This window comes from Oncorhynchus tshawytscha, linkage group LG22, assembly GCF_018296145.1.
Source record: "Oncorhynchus tshawytscha isolate Ot180627B linkage group LG22, Otsh_v2.0, whole genome shotgun sequence".
NCBI classification, from domain to species: domain Eukaryota; kingdom Metazoa; phylum Chordata; class Actinopteri; order Salmoniformes; family Salmonidae; genus Oncorhynchus; species Oncorhynchus tshawytscha.
This window is the reverse complement of record NC_056450.1, coordinates 16,440,943-16,464,379: the sequence shown is the minus strand read 5'-3', so window position 1 is coordinate 16,464,379 and position 23,437 is coordinate 16,440,943. Positions and strand designations below refer to the sequence as shown.

Below are 23,437 nucleotides of genomic sequence, written 5' to 3'. Positions count from 1 at the left end.
TATATGAAAGTGATGCTATGAAAAGGATTCTTTCACGTTGTCAAGCTCACTCTGACTGACAAATCACTGCCTATTACTGTGATTAAAAAGTGCATATGAAACATTGTTTTCATGAGGCCTACCTGTGCGCCTTCATTTAAGTATCTCTGTTCTAACACCTCTACTGTCCTTGATCCATACCACATAGTCATTTGCGAATCTTTTCAGTGTCCATGTAAAAGATAGTTATTGCGAGGCTGGAACATTTGTTCACTTCAAAACATTGTTTTTAACACCCATGTAAAATGAAGGCCTGCAAAGCTTACAGATTTAAGTCGAATAGCCTGAGATGAAAGTAGACAAACAGAGTGTGCTATATGAAGGCATAGCTTTTGAAATTTTACTTTTGGAAAAATGTATGTCAAATCTTGTGAGATGAAAATGGACAATCTAAAGGGTGTGCAATATAGAAGAGTAGTCAGTGGACATTCTGAACCTTGTTTGAGTCAATTAGGTCACATGACCAAGGAGCTATTGAAATTCGAATGTACATTTTTTTGTACTTGGTTTACGCTCCCTAACTAATTCAACTAGGAATACAAAATGCTATCACATTTCCACATGTTTATTAGCTTTGGAAAGCGAATTAATGTCCAAATCGTGAAAATAAGACCTGTGCAATATTGTGCGCAATTTCTCCAACATCATGACACTTATTTGGAGTCTGTGGCTCAAGTGGTTTGAAAGCTATTGAGTTTTGAAAGCGCGAATATCCAACTTGACTGTCTTTACCTCGATTGATGACCAATATCCTTGTCGCAGGAGTAACTCCCAACTAGTCCCCGTTATTGGGTTCTACCCATGGTGCGGACCTTATTGCGCGTAATACAATGGGGACCAACTCCTTACATTTCCACTACGATAAACCACATTACAGTTCACACTTTCTTTAACAAGATGAGTTTTAAATTGGAACACCCCCGGATATGTTGTCATTCAAACCCCGCAGTGACTGAGCTGGTGAATAAAATATAACCACACACGCTACCACTGTGTTCAATCAGCATAAGCTCATAAATCCTTCCTTACGCATCATAATGAATGAGGTTTGGTGTGGTCTGGGAACAGATGGATTCTTGATTAAGTTTTTTAATGATGAGAAAGCCTCCTGGCGTGCTAAACAGTCGGTAGGCCTATCATGTGAAAACTGGTCTCTTGTGCCCTCAGCTGTGGTGTAATTTAGCTTTGGGGAAGGACATACCAATCACACATTTTGCCCACTGGCGACTGCATGCAGATATGATACCTAACCTGAATGTTTAGTCTATTCGTCTATCAATGAGAAGAGGACATCTCTGAAGCCCGGGATGGAATACATTTCAACAGCAGTGAAAGTTCTCTTTCTTTTCTTTTTCCACCTCGGACTGTATCTTGTTCAAAGCAAAAGTCTGGAGTGGAGCAACGTGTCACGCGGTTTTTCGTTTCAGTATTTACACCAAACGAGAGGCGGAGTACGGAAGAGAAACAAACTAAACGGAAACCAATAATTATCTAGGAGGGGACTGTTTTTCAACCGTTATTCCACGCCTATTGCGCATCGATGTGGATAATACTTTCTCTACACTACAGACGTCTCACTAGGAACCAGTTGTTAGGGGTTAGTACGAAACTAGCTATATAAAAGCAAAGAAAGATAGGAACAGATAGATCAAAGTGTAATTTATCATGCATATGAGAATTACTTATAAACTGTCAGGTGGATGGACCGCAACTTCATATCAGGAAAGTAGCGACTTTCGTATCACAAATATATATGGCTATAATTTGTAAGACTAAGACAAAGGTAAGTGAGTGATGACTATATCTTAATTCGATCCATTATTTCATGAATGTGATAAAAATTAATAATGTCGTCAGTCAATGACAGACTGCTTTATCCGCAAAGTCCAATGATGTGGCAGCTGCAGCATTGTGGATTAGATTCCAAATAACTTGGAAATGTTGGTTTTCTAAGTTGATTGACTTTGCTTCTATTTAGATTAGAAATGGTGATTACCAGGCTAAATGTAGGGAAATGGCTGTAATAAATTCAACATCACCACAACCACCACACAAACATACACATACTACTACTTGCCCTTCAGATAGATACTGCTGTGGACATAATGAATCACTGTACAGCCCAACTCTTTTAGTTCACAAGGCATTATGAATGTGTCTAGTGGTAATTTAATCCCAGACAATTATCTCATAAATGTTGTTTTCTTTATTGTCTCTTAAAAATGATTTTGATCTCACAATAAAAGCAATAACATCCTTGCCAGCAGTGGTAAATAGCTCTATTCCCCCCAGGGGTTGATCAACACAGACTTTGAGATACTGTAGGCCTAATATCAATGCATATTTTATTTTTAATATTAAGTTTGGCAGGTGACTGGCTGAAGGACCTCACCTTGCTGCTGTTTTTTTTATCACAATGAAAGCAGACACACTATGGATCTTGAGGGAAATAATTATTTGATTTGTTTGAATTAAAGTGGGTGTATGACAAAAGCATTGTTGTCTATTTAGTGTCTATCTGGTCACCGAGAGGTAATGTGATAACCTGCCTGCTCACTGTGGTGTTTGATATGTGATTACCCTTGGTGAGTTACATCACACTGTGGTAGGCTACCTACTGCAGGCAGGCAGGCAGGCAGGCAGCAAGACAGACAGGCAGCAAGACAGACAGACAGACAGACAGACAGACAGACAGACAGACAGACAGTAACAGGTTTAAGACCTTGTTGAAGAACAGATGGTAGTTAAAAATACCTCAGTCAATTCTCCTGATATGCTTCTTCCTTTGTGCATTATTCATCACTGTAATTACATGTAAAATAAGAAACCCTTGTCCTAGTTTTTCTGGGACTACTTTTTTGGTTTGGAACACTTACTGTTATATTTGGGGGATGGGGTTTATGGGATAGAAGTGCTCAGCTCAGAGAGAGGGTTGTTAAAGGGTGATATGGCCCAGGTTATTGAGTCAAAAACAATAGAAGGGAATTTGTATATACTGTGTATAGATATATACATATACTGTATATACAGTATACTCTTTTATACATTGCAGAATAATAGTGAAGACATCAAAACTATGAAATGACACATACGGAATCATGTAGCAACCAAAAAATGTTAAAGAAATTAAAATATATTTTACATTTGAGATTCTTCAAAGTAGCCACACTTTGCCTTGATGAAAGCTTTGCACACTCTTGGCATTCTCTCAACCCGCTTCATGAAGTAGTCACCTGGAATGCTTTTCCAACAGTCTTGAAAGAGTTCCCACATAATCTGAGCACTTGTTGGCTACTTTTCCTTCACTCTGTGGTCCAACTCATCCCAAACCATCACAATTGGGTTGAGGTTGGGTGATTGTGATGGCCAGGTCATCTGATGCAGCACTCCATCACTCTATTTATTGATCAAAAAGCCCTTACACAGCCTGGAGGCTGGGTCATTTTTCTGTTGAAAAACAAATGATAGTCCCACTAAGCGCAAACCAGATGGGATGGCGTATCGCTGCAGAATGCTATGGTAGCCATGTTGGGTAAGTGTGCCTTGAATTCTAAAATAAATCACAAACAGTGTCACCAGCAAAGCACACCCCACACCATCACACCACCTCCTCCATGTGTCACGGTGGGAACCACACGTGGAGTTCATCCGTTCACCTACTCTGCACCTTACAAAGACACGGCGGTTGTAACCAAAAATCTCATTTTTGGACTCATCAGACCAAAGGACAGATTTCCACTGGTCCAATGTCCATTGCTCGTGTTTCTTGGCCCAAGCAAGTCTCTTCTTATTATTGGTGTCCTTTAGTAGTGGTTTCTTTGCAGCAATTCGACCATGAAGGCCTGATTCACGCAGTCTCCTCTGAACAGTTAATGTTGAGATTTGTCTGTTACTTGAACTCTGTGAAGCATTTATTTGGGCTGCAGTCTGAGGTGCAGTTATTTATCCATTTCTGATGACCTTATCCTCTGCAGCAGAGGTAACTCTGGATCTTCTTTTCCTGTGGCGGGCCTCATGAGAACCAGTTCCATCATAGCAGCTTGATGGTTTTTGTGGCTGCACTTGAAGAAACTTTCAAAGTTCTTGAAATATTCCGCATTGACTGGTCTTAAAGTAATGATGGACTGTCTTTTCTCTTTGCTTATTTGAGCTGTTCTTGCCATAATATGGACAGGATCTTTTACCAAATAGGGATATCTTCTGTGTGCCAACCATACCTTGTCACAACACAACTGATTGGGTCAAACGCATTAGGAAGGAAAGAAATTCCACAAATGAACTTTTAACAAGGCACACCTGTTAATTGAAATGCATTCCAGGTGACTACCTCATGAAGCTGGTTGAGAGAATGCCAAGAGTGTGCAAAGCTGTCATCAAGGCGAAGGGTGGCTACTTTGAAGAAACTCAAATATAACATATATTTAGATTTGTTTAACACTTTTTTGGTTGCCACATGATTCCATATGTGTTATTTCATAGTTTTGATGTGTTTACTATTATTCTACAATGTAGAAAATAGTTAAAAAAATAAAGAAAAACCCTTGAATGAGTAGGTGTGTCCAAACTTTTGACTGGTACTGTATATATATATATATATATATATATATATATATATATATATATATATATATATATATATACTTATTGAGGTTGAAAACTCATGAGCAGATTCAATGTTGAATCACTTAAAATAAAATCACAGAGAAAAAAATAATTGTCTTCAGAGCAGGTTATTGGGTGTCATAAGAACAAAAACCTGCAGCGCTGAAAGCCTGCCTATACTATGGCAATGTACTGTAAGAATTGCTGGTCCTACTAACTCCGTGGTGGTCTCAACAATCTGGGTCTAATACTTCTCATGGGTACATACACAGTGGCAGTATTGTGGATTACATTTCTAATAGAGGGTATGAGATGTTCTGTTTTTAAACAGCCTGACTGTTGAATTTGGCTGGCTGCAACATAAATTGGAGTTTGGGCTGTGAATTCACATTATTGGTACATGCCCCTGATGAGCTGTACTCCTCATAACCGTTTGTCCCAAGAACTTGATGATTTATAACCACTAGGTGACAGTCATTGGTTGCCTATTGTATGTCTTTTATCAAGCTTTCATCCAACTTTTTGATGAAATGTTGACACAAAATGTAGATACTATTTATCTTTTTTAAGAAATCAAATATTTGGAGTAGGCTAAACACAGTTTGTGTTTTGATCTCATACGGAATCTAACTTCAAACAGAGTTTTCAGACCCCATTACTGTGCGATAGCTGTGTCATATCTTCTCACTAACAAGATATGTCTCTGTGGTTGCTTGGCTGACCGGATGAAGGTTATTAGCTGTGAGATGGCGTGGTCAGTACACTGGGGCCTCCTCCTGCTCTGCATAGTGATCCTCTACTGCCAACCAGTGTCCACCGGCAACTACAGCTCCCGGGGGCAGTCAGGTAAGTCCCAGAACCATTCATACCAGTGAACACTGGTCCCCACTGGACTCATTATGGCCCCTGGTCACCAGTACTCCCAGCTCCTCTGGGAATTAAGCAAGGCCAACACTAATGAGGTGAAAATAGGTGTTTGTGGTCTGCATGGTAGAAAGTAAACACAAGTGCTGATGCTACAATTACTGTATGTCTTGCCAGACTCATGGTGTTTCTACAGCTACTGTGGGAGGGGACTACATAATACTATAATATTTAAGTATACATTCATAAATAAGAAACGGGCCATTTACAGAAATGTATGAACAAATCTTGTGTTAAAATAAGGTTATTGCAGTAATTGAAAATCAAGTGGCAACTAATATTGATGCATTATGCAGTGTTCCCTCTGAATGTGGCATAAATAAATAACGTAACATATATAAATAACTTAACATGTCAAAAGGTCACAATCCTCAACGTCAAAATCTCTTATTACATTCATACACATTCTGAAAGAATTATTGAATACCTACATTTTATTGTATATTTTCTCATTTCAAATGAGAGAACTTTGCAATGACTGAAAGGGAGTCCTGTGAATGCTGCTTTTCCCTTTCTCTTTTACTTCCTCCATTTTGACTGTGTTCCCTGTAATGTTTCTTATATCCACATGGGGGCTCTGTTGCTCCAGAATCCAAATGGATGTGAACGCTGATACTGTGTCAATGTTAAGGGTGTGATGTTTAAATGTTTGAACGAATTTGGGATTGTTATCGTTAAGAAAACAAACATACACAAAACTACCACGGACAGATCCCAATCATCATCATCATAAAGGCAAACATTATTTAAGTGATAATGCCCGAGAAGCTGGTGTTTTTAGAATGTATTGGCATGGGTTTTATTAGGCCCGAGACTAAGTTGATGGCCGGCAAACCGTGCCAATGTATCCTCCAGACACCGGCTTCAAGGGCATTATCACTTTTATACAACAGGTTACCAACATATTCAAATAATAATTTACATATTTTCATTAAAAACATGATTTTGATGAATTTATTCATACTATTTCATCCTTCCACAAGATATAGGCCCGACACAAATCTAAGGTCGCTAGCCAAGCCGGCTGGTCGTTTGTTCTATCGGTTCGGTTGCCAGAGACGCGACCCAGTCATTCAGTCTTTTTGTTCTGTATCTGTATTCTGTATTCATTCTAAATGTTCCATTACCATACTGGCTGGCAATGTTCTTATCCCTTGCTTGCTAGCTAGCCAACTACGGCTAATTTACAGTCAAAAAGTGCAGCCAGAATAACAGCAAAGTAGTCTAATTTGGATTTATTTAAGCTGTTTTCCAGCGAATCTTTTGGGGGGATACATCCATAACAATGAGCTAATGAGGTGCGATTTCGCCTGGCATAGAAAATGTGCTCACTCGACAGGACACTGTTGTTCAGAGGACCTAGCCAACAACACAGCTAACACAATCACTTCAAACTGAAGATGGAAAGATTTCAAACTATCTGCACTTTGTTTCGTTTGACCTTTTTTGATTTTACATTTCTTTGTATATATCCATAAAAATTATGCCAGCTGATTCACAATTTCGACTGGCTGAGAAATGCCGTCTCAACTCGACTCCCTACACATTCATTACTATGGGACAGCTGGAGATCAAATTTCACCATTGAAACAATTGAAATATTGTTACAAATGTCGGAGAAACAGACAGCAAGGTTTATACAAATCTCTGCTGTTGAAAACGGTTAGTCTAGAAGAAATGGGAGATAATGTCTTAATGCTTTTCACATTGTAGATCAAGTATATAAATTGCCTGGCTGAGCTGATGAGACACTGGATTGCGCAGTCAGATGGAACAGACTAAATAGGCATGTCAACGTCATAGATGTAGCCGGTGATAACTTGTGGAATAGACACCGGCTGTAATGCAGTTTTAACCAATCAGCATTCAAGATTAGACCCACCCATTGTATGAAATTAAACAAATACCTAACACAACAATGCTGTAAATAGGAGGAGATATGCATCTTTCAAATTGTTTGCCACCAATATAAAGTGGTCCACACCTCATTGTGGTTAACAGTTGGAAAGATGGCAGAGAGAGAGGGAAGCGGCCTCAGTGAAGTCCTATATGGCAATACTTTGAGAAGTTAAAGGGATGGAGTGAGAAAATCACAGCGCTGATTACAGAAATGATTGTAGTTGATATGCAGCCATTGTCACTGGTAGAGGATGTCGGCTTCAATACCCTAATGGCATATCTAGAACCAGACTACAAGATGCCATGTTTAAAAAACGTATCGGCCCTGATGGTGAAATTGTACAATGATTGCTCTCCAAGTACAAAGTGCGAGGTCTCAAACACCATGCGTGGCGTTAACAACAGATTGCTGGATGTACTATGAACATGCTGTTATACATGAAGTTCAATGTTATACATGAAGTTCAATGTATTGAAAACAGAGAACCTAAAATGGCATTAATACCATCTTTGCTGAGCGATTGGGGACAGCAGTAAGGTGAGCGTTGTCTGTTAGGTAGACTGGACAGCGGTAGATTGAACTGCATTGCCCCCTAGTGGTTATACGCAGGACCATATATGAATTGTGAATTCGTGTAATTTTATGATAATTTTACATTACAGATTTAACATTTGTCACATACCTTTTAGATGTATTCAAGCTTCAGCTTCATTTAATCAACTGCAGAAGAATCTTAAGACCTCATACTTGCATGCATGCCTGGTGCATACTGATGTGAATTATGTAATTATGTAGTGCTGAAATCTCTTATGTTGGCTTGTATGTATGGTTAGATTTTTCTTCTCACACTCAAGCAGTATATGAAAGGCAGGCAAGTTCAGTATGTCATATCTTGCAAAGTGCACTAAAATGATAGCACAGACAGCTTCATGTCATTTTGACTGACTTTAAGGAGCTGTTTAATTGTTTTCATCCCTCTCTATGCATGCTGCTACTGCTAGTTAGTAACCACCTTTCCTAATCCCTCTGTCTCAGGTTCGTCACAGGTAAAGACAGGTACCTGTGAAGTAGTGGCTGCCCATCGCTGCTGCAATAAGAACAAGATTGAGGAGCGCTCTCAAACAGTCAAGTGTTCCTGCTTCCCTGGTCAGGTCGCCGGGACAACAAGGGCAATGCCCTCTTGTGTTGAAGGTAGGATGCTTCATATAAGATGGTAGCGTTTCAGTACTTCAACGGGTTTGTATTGCACCAACATATTCTCAATGTTAAAGTTGTTATCTCGCCCATATATTGAAGTGCTCTCTAGACCACACGTTGCATCTCATCTCATTTCAAGTGACTGACTGCCCACTGTGCTGTTTTCCTCAGCATCCATCGTGCGTCAGAAGTGGTGGTGTCAGATGCAGCCCTGTCTGGAGGGAGAGGAGTGTAAAGTACTGCCGGATCTCACTGGCTGGTCCTGCAGCTCTGGAAACAAAGTCAAGACCACCAAGGTGAGTATATGTGAAGGGACAGTAAAGGAAATCAAATTCATATGACTTCATGCATTATTACAGTTGGAAGGTAATGAAACTATTAGAAAATGTATTTAAAAAATATATATATTTATTATATTATTATTTAAGCAGGGAGTCACCATTGAGACCAGGGTCTCTTTCACAGGGGAGCTCTGCATATACAGTTTCATTTAAAAAAAATCAAAAATCAAATACAATATATAAAAAGTAAAATACAGCACAACACATATATTCAAGAAAAACGATTACATTCCTCAGTAAGATGGTCCCCATTCAATATATTAAATTGCCTGAGCAGCACCAGAACATTGTAATGTTTTTTGTAGTTGGTTCCAGCAATGAGGTGCTTTAAAACTCTGCAATCTGGTAAATGATGTCACCATAGTCAAGAACTGGCAGAAAGCTGACTGTACAATCTGCTTCTGCTATTTAGGGAGAGGCAATATCTTTTTAACTTGCTCATCCATAGGTTTTCTAAACATTAAATCTTTGTCAATCCAAATGCCCAGATATTTGTAGGCGGGAACCCGATTGATGGGAGACCTATCTAATGAATAAATATGCAGTCAACCTACATTAAGCAAACATTTTAAACCAACCAGGGCTTTCTGTAAGACAACAAGGTTGCAGCTCTGACATAGCCTGGTCAACAGTTGGGGCAATGTTGTACATAACTGTGTCGTCTGCCTACAGATGAATATTACAAGTTTTAACAGATAGACCAGTATTATTTATATAAATAGTAAAGAGGACAGGTCTCAGTACCGACCCCTGCGGTACACTTTTTATAATGTTCAAGAAACTAGACTTGACACCATCAGAAATCAAGCATTATGGCCTATCAGACAGATCATTCTCAAACCACTTGCGAATTATTTCAGTCAGCCTTTGAATGAGAATGTAATGGTCAACAGTTTCAAAGGCATTGGAAAGGTCTATACGTTAGGCAGCACAATGGTTTTTATTGTTTAAGCAATTTAATACATCAAAGAACAAGAGTAGCAGTTGAAACTGTGCTATGTCCAGGTTTTAAAACCAGAGTTCTTAGCTGAGGGTTGGCTAGGGAACAATTGTCATGTAAAGAATCTAAGTTAATTATTCTGCAATATGTGGATTTTTTTAAAGTCGATTTTTAGCAGGACACTTAGTAAATCATATATATAAAATGGTTGAATTGAAAATAGAGAATGTGTATCTGGGGGTACATCATTCTCTACAGTAGTGGTCACCAACCAGTCGATCGCGATCTCCAAGGCATTCCTAGTCGATCACCAAAAATGTCTGTAAAAAACACAACGATAAAGCCTTGTGGTCCTATTGTTTTTATTCATGTCATGCTGTTGGCGGTAGGTGCACTTGATTCAGCAGCCCTAGCGCCGGGAAGGAAAATCATTTCCATTTTGAATAATTTCACGTGCCTGAAGGTAGAACACCTATAGGCCTACCACTGCCCAATCCGATAGCTCAGATCACGTCACAGTTTCCTCGAGCCATAGACTGTAAAAAGAAAACCTTGAACGTACAGCAAAGTTGATACTGTGAGATTTAAAAACTTGTAAAACCATGACTAGAGAGATACTCAACGAATACAGCTCAGAGCTGCTGTTTTTATGAGTAAGTCCAAGTTGTTATTCAGCCCTATCAACACTTTGTTCAACACTTTTATAAGCCATAAAATGCTACAACCAGCATTGCAGCTGAAAGGATTGAGTATAGCATAGTGTTCCAATAAACTTGCTTGGTTATTATTATTGGCTTGTTTCTTTTTTAATACCAAGGAATATTTCACTTTCTCTGGTCATAAGACGAACAACATGGATTGGTGCATGAAGCAGAAATAATGAAGTGCCTCTTAAGTTTTGCCATCAGCTGGAAGACTGTGTTCCCTTTTCTCAGTGGCGGGAGGAGGGATGGTGAGTTGGGTGAAGATCAGCCTCACTGCTGTCCCCCCTTCAGACTGACCATCAGCTGGAAGACTGTGTTCCCTTTTCTCAGTGGCGGGAGGAGGGATGGTGAGTTGGGTGAAGATCAGCCTCACTGCTGTCCCCCCTTCAGACTGACCATCAGCTGGAAGACTGTGTTCCCTTTTCTCAGTGGCGGGAGGAGGGATGGTGAGTTGGGTGAAGATCAGCCTCACTGCTGTCCCCCCTCAGACTGACCATCAGCTGGAAGACTGTGTTCCCTTTTCTCAGTGGAGGGAGGAGGGATGGTGAGTTGGGTGAAGATCAGCCTCACTGCTGTCCCCCCTCAGACTGACCATCAGCTGGAAGACTGTGTTCCCTTTTCTCAGTGGAGGGAGGAGGGATGGTGAGTTGGGTGAAGATCAGCCTCACTGCTGTCCCCCCCTCAGACTGACCATCAGCTGGAAGACTGTGTTCCCTTTTGTCAGTGGAGGGAGGAGGGATGGTGAGTTGGGTGATCAGCCTCACTGCTGTCCCCCTCCCCCAGACTGACCATCAGCTGGAAGACTGTGTTCCCTTTTCTCAGTGGAGGTAGAGAGGAGGGATGGTGAGTTGGGTGAAAATCAGCCTCACTGCTGCCCCCCCCTCAGACTGACCATCAGCTGGAAGACTGTGTTCCCTTTTCTCAGTGGAGGGAGGAGGGATGGTGAGTTGGGTGAAGATCAGCCTCACTGCTGTCCCCCCTTCAGACTGACCATCAGCTGGAAGACTGTGTTCCCTTTTCTCAGTGGCGGGAGGAGGGATGGTGAGTTGGGTGAAGATCAGCCTCACTGCTGTCCCCCCAGACTGACCATCAGCTGGAAGACTGTGTTCCCTTTTCTCAGTGGAGGGAGGAGGGATGGTGAGTTGGGTGAAGATCAGCCTCACTGCTGCCCCCCTCAGACTGACCATCAGCTGGAAGACTGTGTTCCCTTTTCTCAGTGGAGGGAGGAGGGATGGTGAGTTGGGTGAAGATCAGCCTCACTGCTGTCCCCCCTCAGACTGACCATCAGCTGGAAGACTGTGTTCCCTTTTCTCAGTGGAGGGAGGGAGAGAGGAGGGATGGTGAGTTGGGTGAAGATCAGCCTCACTGCTGTCCCCCCTCAGACTGACCATCAGCTGGAAGACTGTGTTCCCTTTTCTCAGTGGAGGGAGGAGGGATGGTGAGTTGGGTGAAGATCAGCCTCACTGCTGCCCCCCCCGCCTCAGACTGACCATCAGCTGGAAGACTGTGTTCCCTTTTCTCAGTGGAGGGAGGGAGAGAGGAGGGATGGTGAGATGGGTGAAGATCAGCCTCACTGCTGTCCCCCCCCCCCAGACTGACCATGAGATGCAGGCCATTAGTCCAGTAAAATAAATAAATATAATGCTCACTTACAGTAGCTGAGAACCACAAGTAATACAACAAATGTTCTATTACTAGTGTGATCATATACCAACATTTAAAAAATATAATTTCTAACTGGTCTGAGAACAGCAGCATTGGCAGGACAATTCAAGCATAGCCAATATGCAGTGATAATGTATTGGGCCTATAGCCTACTTGTTATGACTTCTAGGAGTAGTGGGTGCAGAGTCAGGCGCAGAGAGCAGAGGTTAAAGGACAACCGTATTTATTCCGGTGAAAGGAAGGTCACGCCGAAACACCAGGCGCATACAATGACCGGCCCAAAAACAGGACACAAACAGTCCGGAGAAATACAAAAAGAACACACGCACAAAAGCAGGCGGGCATAACCGGCTTAAATAGCCCTAAACAAACCCCAAACAAGAAACAGGTGTAACCAATAAGACAAAACCAACAGAAAAGGAAAAGGCAGTAGACCGGTGACGACGACCGCCGAGCGCCGCCCGAACAGGAAGAGGAGCCACCTTCAGTGGAAGTCGTGACACTACTACATAATCCTCATTGCTACAGAAATGTTTTTAATAGGTTAATGTTGCATAGGCGTACGTTTTTTAAGTTATGTTCTCAAAAAATCTGAGCAGTAGATCTTGGCTTGCATTTTGACTCAGAAAGGGATCTATATCCTATCACTTGCTTAGTGCATGTGCAATGTTAAACTCAGCATTCTAGCTCCTCTTCTTTTCGGATGTCAGCCGTCTCATTTTAAGAACTGAGGTAGCTCCCAAAACAAATCGATAAAAGTGGATAAGTCGATAAAATCCAATGCTTTTTCGGGGCAGAGTTTCGACAGCAGATTTACCTCCAGAAACATCTGTTGGGATAGGGCCAGAAAGGACAATCCCCAGTATCCATTAGCCTGTCCATAAGGTGTCCGGGCTGAACTCCCCCGATTGCCGCAGCTTGATGTCATTAGTATCGGCATGCACGATCACCGTTTAAAGCTCAGGGTTTCGGTCTAGAATGAGCTTAAGCTCCCGAGTAATATCACGCACCCTATAGCACCAGGAAAGCAGAATGTACTTGCTCTGGCGACCACCACATCCGTGCTATAGAACTCCCTACAATGGCCACACTAGGAAAGGGGGATACCTAGTCAGTTTTTCAACTGAATGCATTTAACTAAAATATGTCTTCCACATTTACCCCAACCCCTCTGAATCAGAGAGATGCGGAGGGCTGCCCTTGACATACACATCTACGGCACCCAGGGAATGGTGGGTTAGCTGCCGTGCTCAGGGGCAGAACGACAGATTTTTACCTTGTCAGCTTGGGGAATTGATCTAGCAACCTTTTGGTTACTGGCCCAACTCTCCTACCCGCCAGGCTACCTGCAGCCCCAGGGACAGGTCGTGGATTCCCAGGCCACACGGAGGCAGTGACTTGGATTTCGCTGGGTACTGCGGTGGAGTGGTCTGGGAGCGGGTGAGGGCCTTGTAGGAGGGCCAGGGTCAGGGCCGCGAAACAGTTTGAGAGCTGCAGGTCTTAGCGAGAGGGCAGACGGAGGATACGTTGGAATATTCCTTCTTTCCTTCTTCTAACTCGATTCCACTTTGCCCCCGAAGGTGTAGAGCAAGACGCTGTAGTTCTCCCGTTCTTGTCGGTGGGATGTGTTAATACGGGAAAATGGTCCAAGGTGGTATCGTCAGTAGCTACTGCAGAGTAGCCCAATCTCATAGACCACCCTCGATTATCCTCTCGGTAATTTAGAAGTGTTGCATCAAAACAGCAGGACTCTGTTCTCTTCTAGTAGTTCAGTCTTCCAGTCTTTTGAGGCAACGAGTTGCTTACACTTTTCACAAATGTATAAATCAGTAAATTCTTCCTTTTCACGACAGTAAACGTATCACATGACTTTACTGTCCATCTCTGAATCCGACTCCAAAACAGAGGAGTCTGACATGCTTATACTCAGGGTAGAAATAGTGGTCCCGACATGAGACAAGCTTTGCCAGTGACAGCCAGGTAATGTAGCTAGCCGGAGCTAGCCGAGGCTAGCCTGCTAATGTTAGCTCCAGGAGACAGTAAAATCCAGCTGAACACAGTGTGTTAAGAACAGCACTAACACCATGGTCCCAAAATAAAACACACAAAACAAAGGTTTTAAAGGTATAAAATCAATAAGTGTCTTAGAAATATAACATGTAATGACAAGCAAACTACACATCTGTTTTAACAACGAACACATCAGGGAAATGACACCAATGATGCATACTTGTTTTAAAGTGGTCCCTGTGTAAAGATTACGATAAATAGCCTAAAGGCAATGTAATGATTGATGGTTTTGATAAAAGTAAGAAGAAATATAAACACTTGCAGTCACACTTTCGCTCTCTCTCTCCTGTTCTCTCTCTCCTGTTCTCTCTCTCCTGTTCTCTCTCTCCTGTTCTCTCTCTCCTGTTCTCTCTCTCCTGTTCTCTATCTCCTGTTCTCTCTCTCCTGTTCTCTCTCTCCTGTTCTCTCTCTCCTGTTCTCTCTCCTGTTCTCTCTCTCCTGTTCTCTCTCCTGTTCTCTATCTCCTGTTCTCTATCTCCTGTTCTCTCTCTCCTGTTCTCTCTCCTGTTCTCTCTCTCCTGTTCTCTCTCTCCTGTTCTCTATCTCCTGTTCTCTATCTCCTGTTCTCTCTCTCCTGTTCTCTCTCTCCTGTTCTCTCTCTCCTGTTCTCTCTCTCCTGTTCTCTATCTCCTGTTCTCTATCTCCTGTTCTCTATCTCCTGTTCTCTATCTCCTGTTCTCTATCTCCTGTTCTCTCTCTCCTGTTTTCTCTCTCCTGTTCTCTCTCTCCTGTTCTCTCCTGTTCTCTATCTCCTGTTCTCTATCTCCTGTTCTCTATCTCCTGTTCTCTATCTCCTGTTCTCTCTCTCCTGTTCTCTCTCTCCTGTTCTCTATCTCCTGTTCTCTCTCTCCTGTTCTCTCTCTCCTGTTCTCTCTCTCCTGTTCTCTCTCTCCTGTTCTCTCTCTCCTGTTCTCTCTCTCCTGTTCTCTCTCTCCTGTTCTCTATCTCCTGTTCTCTCTCTCTCTCCTGTTCTCTCTCTCCTGTTCTCTCTCTGTCCTCTCTCTCCTGTTCTCTCTCCTGTTCTCTCTCTCCTGTTCTCTATCTCCTGTTCTCTATCTCCTGTTCTCTATCTCCTGTTCTCTCTCTCCTGTTCTCTCTCTCCTGTTCTCTCTCTCCTGTTCTCTCTCTCCTGTTCTCTATCTCCTGTTCTCTATCTCCTGTTCTCTATCTCCTGTTCTCTCTCTCCTGTTCTCTCTCTCCTGTTCTCTCTCTCCTGTTCTCTCTCCTGTTCTCTCTCTCTGTTCTCTCTCTCCTGTTCTCTCTCTCCTGTTCTCTATCTCCTGTTCTCTCTCTCCTGTTCTCTGTTCTCTCTCTCCTGTTCTCTCTCTCCTGTTCTCTCTCTCCTGTTCTCTATCTCCTGTTCTCTCTCTCCTGTTCTCTCTCTCTGTTCTCTATCTCCTGTTCTCTATCTCCTGTTCTCTATCTCCTGTTCTCTATCTCCTGTTCTCTCTCCTGTTCTCTCTCTCCTGTTCTCTCTCTCCTGTTCTCTCTCTCCTGTTCTCTCTCTCCTGTTCTCTATCTCCTGTTCTCTCTCTCCTGTTCTCTCTCTCCTGTTCTCTATCTCCTGTTCTCTCTCTCCTGTTCTCTCTCTCCTGTTCTCTATCTCCTGTTCTCTCTCTCCTGTTCTCTCTCTCCTGTTCTCTCTCTCTCCTGTTGTTCTCTCTCTCCTGTTCTCTCTCCTGTTCTCTCTCTCCTGTTCTCTCTCTCCTGTTCTCTCTCTCCTGTTCTCTCTCTCCTGTTCTCTCTCTCCTGTTCTCTCTCTCCTGTTCTCTCTCTCCTCTCCTGTTGTTCTCTCTCTCCTGTTCTCTCTCCTGTTCTCTCTCCTGTTCTCTCTCTCCTGTTCTCTATCTCCTGTTCTCTCTCTCCTGTTCTCTCTCTCCTGTTCTCTCTCTCCTGTTCTCTCTCTCCTGTTCTCTCTCTCCTGTTCTCTTCTCTCTCTCCTGTTCTCTCTCTCCTGTTCTCTCTCTCCTGTTCTCTCTCTCCTGTTCTCTCTCTCCTGTTCTCTCTCTCCTGTTCTCTCTCTCCTGTTCTCTCTCTCCTGTTCTCTCTCTCCTGTTCTCTCTCTCCTGTTCTCTCTCTCCTGTTCTCTCTCTCCTGTTCTCTCTCTCTCTGTCTCTCTCTCTCTCCTGTTCTCTCTCTCCTGTTCTCTCTCTCCTGTTCTCTCTCTCCTGTTCTCTCTCCTGTTCTCTCTCTTCTCTATCTCCTGTTCTCTATCTCCTGTTCTCTCTCTCCTGTTCTCTCTCTCCTGTTCTCTCTCTCCTGTTCTCTCTCTCCTGTTCTCTCTCTCCTGTTCTCTCTCTCCTGTTCTCTATCTCCTGTTCTCTCTCTCCTCTGTCCTGTCCTCTCTCTCCTATCCTCTCTCTCCTGTCCTCTCTCCCCTGTCCTCTCTCTCCTGTTCTCTCTCTCCTGTCCTCTCTCTCCTGACCCCACTCTCCTGTCCTCTCTCTCCTCTCTACAGTCCTCTCTCTCCTGTCCTCTTTCTCCTGTCCTCTATCTCCTGTCCTCTATCTCCTGTCCTCTCTCTCCTGTTCTCTTTCTCCTGTTCTCTCTCTCCTGTCCTCTCTTTCCTGTCCTCTCTCTCCTGTCCTCTCTCTCCTGTCCCCTCTCTCCTGTCCTCTCTCTCCTGTTCTCTCTCTCCTGTTCTCTATCTCCTGTTCTCTCTCTCCTGTTCTCTCTCTCCTGTTCTCTCTCCTGTTCTCTATCTCCTGTTCTCTCTCTCCTGTTCTCTCTCTCCTGTTCTCTATCTCCTGTTCTCTCTCTCCTGTTCTCTCTCTCCTGTTCTCTCTCTCCTGTTCTCTCTCTCCTGTTCTCTCTCTCCTGTTCTCTCTCTCCTGTTCTCTCTCTCTCTGTTCTCTCTCTCCTGTTCTCTCTCTCCTGTTCTCTCTCTCCTGTTCTCTCTCTCCTGTTCTCTCTCTCCTGTTCTCTCTCTCCTGTTCTCTCTCCTGTTCTCTCTCTCCTGTTCTCTCTCTCCTGTTCTCTCTCTCCTGTTCTCTCTCTCCTGTTCTCTCTCTGTTCTCTGTTCTCTCTCTCCTGTTCTCTCTCTCCTGTTCTCTCTCTGTTCTCTCTCTCCTGTTCTCTCTCTCCTGTTTTCTCTCTCCTGTTCTCTCTCTCCTGTTCTCTCTCTCCTGTTCTCTCTCTCCTGTTCTCTCTCTGTTTTCTCTCCTGTTCTCTCTCTCCTGTTCTCTCTCCTGTTCTCTCTCTCCTGTTCTCTCTCTCCTGTTCTCTCTCTCCTGTTCTCTCTCTCCTGTTCTCTCTCTCCTGTTCTCTCTCTCCTGTTCTCTCTCTCCTGTTCTCTCTCTCCTGTTCTCTCCTGTTCTCTCTCTCCTGTTCTCTCTCTCCTGTTCTCTCTCTCCTGTTCTCTCTCTCCTGTTCTCTCTCTCCTGTTCTCTCTCTCCTGTTCTCTCTCTCCTGTTCTCTCTCTCTCTGTTCTCTCTCTCCTGTTCTCTCTCTCCTGTTCTCTCTCTCCTGTTCTCTATCTCCTGTTCTCTCTCTCCTGTTCTCTCTCTCCTGTTCTCTCTCTCCTGTTCTCTCTCTCCTGTTCTCTCTCTCCTGTTCTCTCTCTCCTGTTCTCTCTCTCTGTTCTCTCTCTCCTGTTCTCTCTCTCCTGTTCTCTCTCTCCTGTTCTCTCTCCTGTTCTCTCTCTCCTGTTCTCTCTCTCCTGTTCTCTCTCTCCTGTTCTCTCTCTCCTGTTCTCTCTCTCCTGTTCTCTCTCTCCTGTTCTCTCTCTCCTGTTCTCTCTCTCCTGTTCTCTCTCTCCTGTTCTCTCTCCCTGTTCTCTCTCCTGTTCTCTCTCTCCTGTTCTCTCTCTCCTGTTCTCTCTCTCCTGTTCTCTCTCTCCTGTTCTCTCTCTCCTGTTCTCTCTCTCTCTGTTCTCTCTCTCCTGTTCTCTCTCTCCTGTTCTCTCTCTCCTGTTCTCTGTCTCCTGTTCTCTCTCTCCTGTTCTCTCTCTCCTGTTCTCTCTCTCCTGTTCTCTCTCTCCTGTTCTCTCTCTCCTGTTCTCTCTCCTGTTCTCCTGTTCTCTCTCTCCTGTTCTCTGTTCTGTTTCTCTCTCCTGTTCTCTCTCTCCTGTTCTCTCTCTCCTGTTCTCTCTCTCCTGTTCTCTCCTCTCCTGTTCTCTCTCTCCTGTTCTCTCTCCTGTTCTCTCTCTCCTGTTCTCTCTCTCCTGTTCTCTCTCTCCTGTTCTCTATCTCCTGTTCTCTCTCTCCTGTTCTCTCTCTCTCTGTTCTCTCTCTCCTGTTCTCTCTCTCCTGTTCTCTCTCTCCTGTTCTCTCTCTCCTGTTCTCTCTCTCCTGTTCTCTCTCTCCTGTTCTCTCTCTCCTGTTCTCTCTCTCCTGTTCTCTCTCTCCTGTTCTCTCTCTCCTGTTCTCTCTCTCCTGTTCTCTCTCTCTCTGTTCTCTCTCTCCTGTTCTCTCTCTCCTGTTCTCTCTCTCTGTTCTCTCCTCCTGTTCTCTCTCTCCTGTTCTCTCTCTCCTGTTCTCTCTCTCCTGTTCTCTCTCTCCTGTTCTCTCTCTCCTGTTCTCTCTCTCCTGTTCTCTCTCTCCTGTTCTCTCTCTCTGTTCTCTCTCTCCTGTTCTCTCTCTCCTGTTCTCTCTCTCCTGTTCTCTCTCTCCTGTTCTCTCTCTCCTGTTCTCTCTCTCCTGTTTTCTCTCTCCTGTTCTCTCTCTCCTGTTCTCTCTCTCCTGTTCTCTCTCTCCTGTTCTCTCTCTCCTCTGTTCTCTCTCTCCTGTTCTCTCTCTGTTCTCTCTCTCCTGTTCTCTCTCTCCTGTTCTCTCTCTCCTGTTCTCTCTCTCCTGTTCTCTCTCTCCTGTTCTCTCTCTCCTGTTTTCTCTCTCCTGTTCTCTCTCTCCTGTTCTCTCTCTCCTGTTCTCTCTCTCCTGTTTTCTCTCTCCTGTTCTCTCTCTCTGTTCTCTCTCCTGTTCTCTCTCTCCTGTTCTCTCTCTCCTGTTCTCTCTCTCCTGTTCTCTCTCTCCTGTTCTCTCTCTCCTGTTCTCTCTCTCCTGTTCTCTCTCTCCTGTTCTCTCTCTCCTGTTCTCTCTCTCCTGTTCTCTCTCTCCTGTTCTCTCTCTCCTGTTCTCTCTCTCCTGTTCTCTCTCTCTCTGTTCTCTCTCTCCTGTTTCTCTCTCTCCTGTTCTCTCTCTCCTGTTCTCTCTCTCCTGTTCTCTCTCTCCTGTTTTCTCTCTCCTGTTCTCTATCTCCTGTTCTCTCTCTCCTGTTTTCTCTCTCCTGTTCTCTCTCTCCTGTTCTCTCTCTCCTGTTCTCTCTCTCCTGTTCTCTATCTCCTGTTTTCTCTCTCCTGTTCTCTCTCTCCTGTTCTCTCTCTCCTGTTCTCTCTCTCCTGTTCTCTCTCTCCTGTTCTCTCTCTCCTGTTCTCTCTCTCCTGTTTTCTCTCTCCTGTTCTCTATCTCCTGTTCTCTCTCTCCTGTTCTCTCTCTCCTGTTCTCTCTCTCCTGTTCTCTCTCTCCTGTTCTCTATCTCCTGTTCTCTCTCTGTTCTCTGTTCTCTCTCCTGTTCTCTCTCTCCTGTTCTCTCTGTTCTCTCTCTCCTGTTCTCTCTCTCCTGTTCTCTCTCTCCTGTTCTCTATCTCTCTGTTCTCTCTCTCCTGTTCTCTCTCTCCTGTTTTCTGTCCTGTTCTCTCTCTCCTGTTCTCTCTCTCCTGTTCTCTCTCTCCTGTTCTCTCTCTCCTGTTCTCTCTCTCCTGTTCTCTCTCTCTCCCCCCCATGTTTGCACATCAAGTTAATGCAAAAATTGAACGACAGTGTTTATGCGGAATCATCACATGCGATTACAGTACTTGCAATAAGCCTTGCTTTGATGATAAAATATCCCACAATCAGTCACAATTACTGCTCCCATAGGCAGAATCAACACTGCTGCTCCCAATCAGCCACAGAGGGCTAAGCAAGCCTCATTTGGTAATCCTGTGGAAGATGGGACCAAAAGAAAAACATGAAATGAGACTGTTTTATACATGTAAACCATCTGATACAGATATCTTAATGGGATGTAATTCAATCTGACAGCCTTAAATGCCTGTGGACAAACTACAGACTTGAGGAATGTGCAAATCTGTGATATGTCTTGGCTTTTATCAGCTTCAAATTGATATGCAATAGGGAAATATCTAATGAGAGTCAACTCAAAGAGAATAGAAAATCAGCTGAACATGTGCTGCATACATTCATTGATTAATAAAAACTGACAACAAACAGTCCAACATGAAGCTTTCTGGACAGGTATATTACACCCATCTAACATCTGCTGAGGAATAAACTATTTGCTTCCATTTTCATGTCAACTACATAAAATATGTCTGAGATGTGGACTAGCTGCAGCAGAAATAATGATGCCCAGGAAAGAAGTCTTGGCTCAGGGTGACCCAGCATTTAATGGACCTTTTGGAAGTTCCTGTATTTCTTCTTCTTTTTCCTTTTTCAGGTGGCGCGGTAGCAAAAAAACCCACCTCAGCCAGTCGACTGAGACCCTGAACGTGCCACGGCCTGGCCAGTTGCCAATCACACACATTTTTTGCTTTGAAAAAATTGAAGATCTGCTTCAGTCCCCAGAATATAATGAGGAATACAATAGCAAATGAGCAGCCCTATCAAATGAGTAGAGTGACTGATGTGAACTCAAGAGGAACGCCTATGTCATACAGTACTCATCCTTACTTCCCTGACTGTGTCCTCTGAGAGACAGAGATGGGTTTAGCCATGGCAGCCAGCTCCTACCTGAGACTAACAGGCAGATAAAAAATATAGCTTGGCAAGTCTTTCAATGGGATTCCATATTGTGTTCTGTCTTTCTGTGACAGATAAATGCTGAGCTGGGAATTGCTGTATGCATTCAGGCTAAGTTTTGGATGAGCCACACGCAGAGACACAACTGGACAATGTTTCAATAAATAGACTGTGAACTTGGACCAATGGCTTTATGGAGAGAGACTCTTGCCTAGACTGTCTCATTAAGCAATGTGCCCTGCTAGTGACAAGTGGAAGCGCCTTCGATTTGGGCATTCTTATTGATACAATATGTGTAGAGATTCAGCCACACACACACACACACACACACACACACACACACACACACACACACACACACACACACACACACACACACACACACACACACACACACACACACACACACACACACACACACACACACACACACACACACACGTGCACAGAGAGCTTTTCATCTCACCCAGTTAGACAAGCCACCACCTGCAAGGATGCGATGGCATGCAAATAGACAGATGCAAAACAACGGCTGTTTGAAATGCAAATCACGAGGAGAGGAGGAGGGAGGAAAGAAGCTTCTTCACTGCCGAGAGTATTTACATCACGCTTTAGTTTGTCTTTCCAACTCCCGTCTCCCATGGAGAGGACCTCTGTAATAGCAATGATGTGAAATGGTGCAGAAATGTCTGTGCCTTCAAGCAAATTGTGTCTACAAGCAAAATAGAACATTCATTCTAATGTCATTTACCATTCTTACTTTCTGTCTTCTCAACACTTTTGTACATCTGCGTATACTCATAATAATTGTCCTTCTTTTGTTCATTCTTAAAGTAATTTCAGAATTCAGGAGCGAAGTTTTGACATTTTACCACTACGTTGTCGAGTTGTTTTGATGATACAGCGCTTCAATGATACAGTAAACCAATTTCTTCCTAAAGCAACATCACATCATGACAACCCATCAGAACATGACAGACAGCCATTTATGAGTAAAACTCAACACAAAGAGTTGTTTGTTCACAGGTTGGCATTTATTGTAAGGATTGTTGCCCTGGAGGTGACTCTGCAAAGTGGTCACTAGCCGACACAGCCACAAAGTCAGAAAATCTGTTTTTAAACATAACCTTAGCCCTAACCTTAACCACACTGCCTACCGTAATGCCTAACCCTAACCTTAAATTAAGATTTAAAAAAGCATATTTTAGTTTTCATGAATTCTTACGATATCGACAATTTGACTTTGCGGCCGGCCCATCTAGTGGAAATCTCTCAGTTCTGACTACAGGGCAAGATTCATGACAACAAACGTCAACCTGCTTGTTTGCTCACCACTGCCCAAATCATTACCTTGTAAAATTATTTGGCATTTACATCTTCTTAACTGTCACAAATGGTCATATGTAATGTCATGTTTGTGACAGAATCATTAATGCTAGTGTATATGATGTCTAACCTAACCTACAGAGATTCAGGGGAGAGGGGTAAATTGAGATTTGTTTTTACATTCAGCATCACCTCGTCAAGGGAAATATAGTATTATTTCTAAGATATCTACATATATTTGAGGATGTTGTGTATCCCTGGAAATAATCTGAATAAATGTAAACATTACAGTTTTGAAAACATAGCTTGTTTCAAGAAAGTGTTCTCTTGGCATAACTTACCCCGTTTATGGTTTAAGTTGAGCCGCGGGACAGGGTAAATTAAGTTGAGCCGCGGGACAGGGTAAATTAAGTTGAGCTGCGGGACAGGGTAAATTAAGTTGAGCCGCGGGACAGGGTAAATTAAGTTGAGCCGCGGGACAGGGTAAATTAAGTTGAGCCGCGGGACAGGGTAAATTAAGTTGAGCTGCGGGACAGGGTAAATTAAGTTGAGCCGCGGGACAGGGTAAATTAAGTTGAGCCGGGGTAAATTAAGTTGAGCCGCGGGACAGGGTAAATTAAGTTGAGCCGCGGGACAGAGTAAATTAAGTTGAGCCGCGGGACAGGGTAAATTAAGTTGAGCCGCGTGTCAGGGTAAATTAGCCGCGGGACAGGGTAAATTGAGCCGCGGGACAGGGTAAATTAAGTTGAGCCGCGGGACAGGGTAAGTTAAGTTGAGCCGTGGGACAGGGTAAGTTAAGTTGAGCCGCGGGACAGGGTTAAACAGGGTGAGTTAAGTTGAGCCGTGGGACAGGGTAAGTTAAGTTGAGCCGCGGGACAGGGTAAATTAAGTTGAGCCGTGGGACAGGGTAAGTTAAGTTGAGCCGCGGGACAGGGTAAATTAAGTTGAGCCGCGGGACAGGGTAAATTAAGTTGAGCCGTGGGACAGGGTAA

At 43.6% G+C, this 23,437-nt stretch overlaps 1 protein-coding gene across 1 annotated transcript; it reads left to right on the top strand.

The window, feature by feature from the left end:
* The first annotated feature begins 1,209 nt into the window (after window positions 1–1,209).
* LOC112221940 (chemokine-like protein TAFA-2) lies at window positions 1,210–22,111 on the top strand. Its single transcript, XM_024384401.2, has 5 exons — window positions 1,210–1,822; window positions 5,373–5,487; window positions 8,501–8,656; window positions 8,834–8,958; window positions 20,818–22,111. The coding sequence occupies exons 1-5, from the start codon at window positions 1,793–1,795 to the stop codon at window positions 20,827–20,829; spliced, it is 438 nt and encodes a 145-aa protein (XP_024240169.1). The 5' UTR covers window positions 1,210–1,792; the 3' UTR covers window positions 20,830–22,111.
* The last annotated feature ends 1,326 nt before the right edge of the window (window positions 22,112–23,437 follow it).

Coding starts and splice junctions, on each gene's coding strand:
- LOC112221940 (XM_024384401.2), top strand. CDS start 1,793: ATGGCTATAATTTGTAAGACTAAGACAAAG. Junction 5,488..8,500: donor CAGCTCCCGGGGGCAGTCAG/GTAAGTCCCAGA, acceptor CCTCTGTCTCAG/GTTCGTCACAGGTAAAGACA. Junction 8,657..8,833: donor AATGCCCTCTTGTGTTGAAG/GTAGGATGCTTC, acceptor TGTTTTCCTCAG/CATCCATCGTGCGTCAGAAG.